Raw genomic sequence first — 3,505 nt, forward strand, 5'->3', positions numbered from 1 at the left:
CTACTCTCTCTCTCTCTCTCTCTCTCTCTCTCTCTCTCTCTCTCTCGGGAATTTATATTATTAACGTGGATAATTTTATGTGAAATCTTAGATTAAACACTTCGGCGAATACTAATGAAAATTGTATTTTAGCAAATACGAAAGCCTGATCAGCTGTTACCATATTTTGTGATGGAATTATCAGAGGCGATACCAGGTTTACCGGGATTATTTGTTTCTGGTGTATTCAGCGCGGCATTGAGGTATTATAAAATTTAGATTTTTTAGATTAAAATGTATTTGAAAATGATTTTCTCAATTAAAATATACAGGATCAATATATTTCTCATTTTCTTTGTGATGTAATTTCTTTGCTAAATTATTTAATATAATACTGAGATGAAAGAGGATCTTATACTGTATAATGCTCTATATATCGCTCTTCCGTTCATCTTTCCTTTTTGCTATGTAAAACACACTTGACCTTTAGCACAATGTCGACGGGATTAAATTCCATGTCTGGCGTAATCTATGAAGACATGATCAAGCCGTGTCTCCGTAAGCCGATCTCTAACGTTGGCGCGAGTCGTATAATGAAAGCCATAGTTGTGATAATAGGAGTCATTTGCGTGAGTCTCGTATTCATGGTGGAAAAATTGAGTGGTTTGATTCAGGTAAAAAATAAACGTAATTAATTCTCGATTAATCTATGCGAATAAAGAGTGTGCTAATTTTTTCAGGCTGGTAAAAGTTTATCAGGAATAACCGCCGGGCCCTTATTTGGAATGTTCACGTTGGGCATGCTGTTCCCAATGGCCAACTCTATGGTAAGAAGATTATTGCAGAGAAATCGACAGAAATATACGTTTTTAGGTTTATTTCATTAATAGGACATCAACGTTCTATATGTGTATTCTACCACTTATACTTAAACAATATCCATTATTGTCTCCTAATATTTTATTTTGAAGATATGTTTATTTATATAAATTTAAATCTTAATGTAATATCAGGATAATCGCAGAATTTTTGATGATTAATTTCAATGATAGATTTACAACATAAATCTATCGTGGAATTTATTATTAAAATTAAACCGATTAAGAAATCTTGCATTCGCTATGGGATCATTCTAACTTAATTTTCTTACTCGGACAGGGAGCACTCGTCGGTGCAGTAGTTAGTCTGAATTTAATCGCTTGGATCTCGTTCGGCACGCAAGCAGCGATCTCTGACGGATCAATTTATTTCCCAGTAAAACCGGTATCAGTAGATGGATGCATCGAATCGTTGAGGAGCACCGCTGGAAACTTCACGACAATCGTCGAGACCGCTGTCAGGTACATTTATTAAATTGCTCTCGTATATAACCGCATAATGACTTCCCATATATCATATTAAAAACATCTTAATTTTTTTTTCAGGGAACAGCCTTTCTTTCTGTATAGAATGTCTTATCTCTGGTACACGTGGGTGGGTTTTCTAATTACAATTCTAGTGGGCCTGCTGGTCTCGTGGTTTACGGGCCCGTCTAAGTACAGTCGTGCTGATAAAAGATTATTTACACCCATTATACACGGTTTTCTTTCGAAAGATCCTCAAAAAGTGGTGTGTATAATTTCACGATCCTCAATCGGAAGAAATCTTATCATTAATGTATAACGTTATTTTCTTTTTTTCTTTCTTTTTATAGAATGAGACTGAGCTCAAAATGGCAAACGATGTAAACGATATAACGATGCAAACTTCTTCAAAATGTTAGCCATTATTTCTATTTTCATTCAATTGCAGTTGAGCTAGGCAAAACGTATACAATCGTACATGTCAAATTTGTATTCATGTATTTGACTTAGTCCCAATATCTCATAAAATTATATTATAAGCTACGACTCGTAATCATTTGACATAGATGATGCCATTGTATTACGCATAATGATTTAAACATACAGTGTATCACCATCGATCAATCACAATATATAGTGGGACTAACTTCAAATACAATTTCGTTATGCATGCATAAATTAATCCTATGTAAATCATTATCTCTCAGGCAGTGATTCAAAGATGCCGACTCGGTTTTATATGCTATGTATTATATATCGCCTATTTAATGAAATTTAATTAGGCCAACGTAATGTATAAAAAGAAGAATTGTTAATCTAATATTTGCATGTTTACTTGTGTATTGAAGAATAATTTTTGCGCAATCAAATACTGACTTATGACATAAAATTTTTAGGCAATGGATAACGCATCTAAAATTGTAAAATCTACCAAAATATCCGGCACCTAAGCGTAAATATAATAATTAATATAAATTAAGTTGATTTATCTTGATAGATAATCACACTTGCGTATTTTATATATAGTTATATATTATACATACATTAATATCTAGCATTAAAACCTCCTATACCATAATATCTTGTTCGTACAAAACATTTTTGATTTATATAAAAAAAGCTATTAATTGGTAGTTTTCAAGTTTGAATGAATGAAATCGAACCGATTATAATTGGTAGATTTCGCCGCATATACATATTTACAATGATCATAACGTACTTGATTTGCCAATCTGACGATATACTTATTACTAGTTTTCACAGCACAATTCATATTTATATATAACAATATAGATGACCATCTAGTACGATGTACCATTTCGTAAAAATGGATATAAAACGGATAGAAGCATTTTAAATTTATATGATATTTTCGTACAAATATCATATGATCATCAAAGAAGAGGATACTTTAAGATGTAAGTGGCGACATACCAATCGTTCTAGGATCTTGTTGACCTGGCTGAGTCGGTGGACCTGGCTGTTGCGGACCGGCCTCGAGATTCTTAAGAAGCAAGTTCAACCAATGTTTAGTTGAGGCATCTTCTTGCAGACATGTTGCAAATGTGTTATCTCTCAGCTGATCCGGTAAGCATTGCCTTAGAGCTAACAGTGCTCTGCAATCAAATTAATCGTCGTTAAAATTTTTTGGGATTTCTAAGAATGTATCGTGCACACATTCTGATACTCACCTTGGATTATCAGAGAGTCTCAAATAACACCGTACTACATGTTTAAGCAATCTTGCGGAAGGATCTTTGGCTAAAGATAAAACCATTTTTCCTAATATCATGGCAACATGACTGAATCTATCGTAAGTCTGACAGATATAGGAAAGGCCACTGTCATCTAACAGTATCTTCTGCAATATAAATGTTGCCACAGTCTTACTTAATTCCGAGCCGCTTTCCATAATCCGTAAACAAAGTGGGATAATTTCAGTAGTGAGAAGAAAGGTGATCACTTCTTGCTCATCGGTTTTGACCAGTGCACCAATTACACCAAGACTTGTCAAGCGAAGGTATTCAAATGGACGTGTCTTGCTTACGGTATGCAGAAACGGATACAAGAACAATGGAACATGTGCCTGAAATCAAACATATGTGATATTTTATATATATATATATATATATATATATATATATATATATATATATATTATTAATTATTAGTNTATATATATA

The 3,505-nt window shown here is 33.2% G+C and overlaps 2 protein-coding genes across 2 annotated transcripts in view; one reads left to right on the plus strand and one right to left on the minus strand.

Annotated features, from left to right (window-relative positions):
- The window catches only part of LOC105623598 (sodium-coupled monocarboxylate transporter 1-like), a 6,298-nt gene extending 4,557 nt beyond the window's left edge, over nucleotides 1-1,741 (plus strand). Inside the window, exons 8-13 of the mRNA XM_012204986.1 lie at nucleotides 133-242; nucleotides 470-653; nucleotides 720-806; nucleotides 1,138-1,314; nucleotides 1,411-1,587; nucleotides 1,673-1,741. Coding sequence (XP_012060376.1) covers nucleotides 133-242; nucleotides 470-653; nucleotides 720-806; nucleotides 1,138-1,314; nucleotides 1,411-1,587; nucleotides 1,673-1,741 — 804 coding nt within the window. The remainder of the gene's footprint in view (nucleotides 1-132; nucleotides 243-469; nucleotides 654-719; nucleotides 807-1,137; nucleotides 1,315-1,410; nucleotides 1,588-1,672) is intronic.
- A 992-nt stretch (nucleotides 1,742-2,733) lies between these two features.
- The window catches only part of LOC105623590 (cell differentiation protein RCD1 homolog), a 3,916-nt gene continuing 3,144 nt past the window's right edge, over nucleotides 2,734-3,505 (minus strand). Inside the window, exons 3-4 of the mRNA XM_012204978.1 lie at nucleotides 3,014-3,408; nucleotides 2,734-2,938 (exon numbers count right to left, since the gene is read on the minus strand). Coding sequence (XP_012060368.1) covers nucleotides 2,734-2,938; nucleotides 3,014-3,408 — 600 coding nt within the window. The remainder of the gene's footprint in view (nucleotides 2,939-3,013; nucleotides 3,409-3,505) is intronic.

The sequence above is a fragment of the Atta cephalotes genome, assembly GCF_000143395.1.
Source record: "Atta cephalotes unplaced genomic scaffold scaffold00059, whole genome shotgun sequence".
In the NCBI taxonomy this organism is placed as follows: Eukaryota; Metazoa; Arthropoda; class Insecta; order Hymenoptera; family Formicidae; genus Atta; species Atta cephalotes.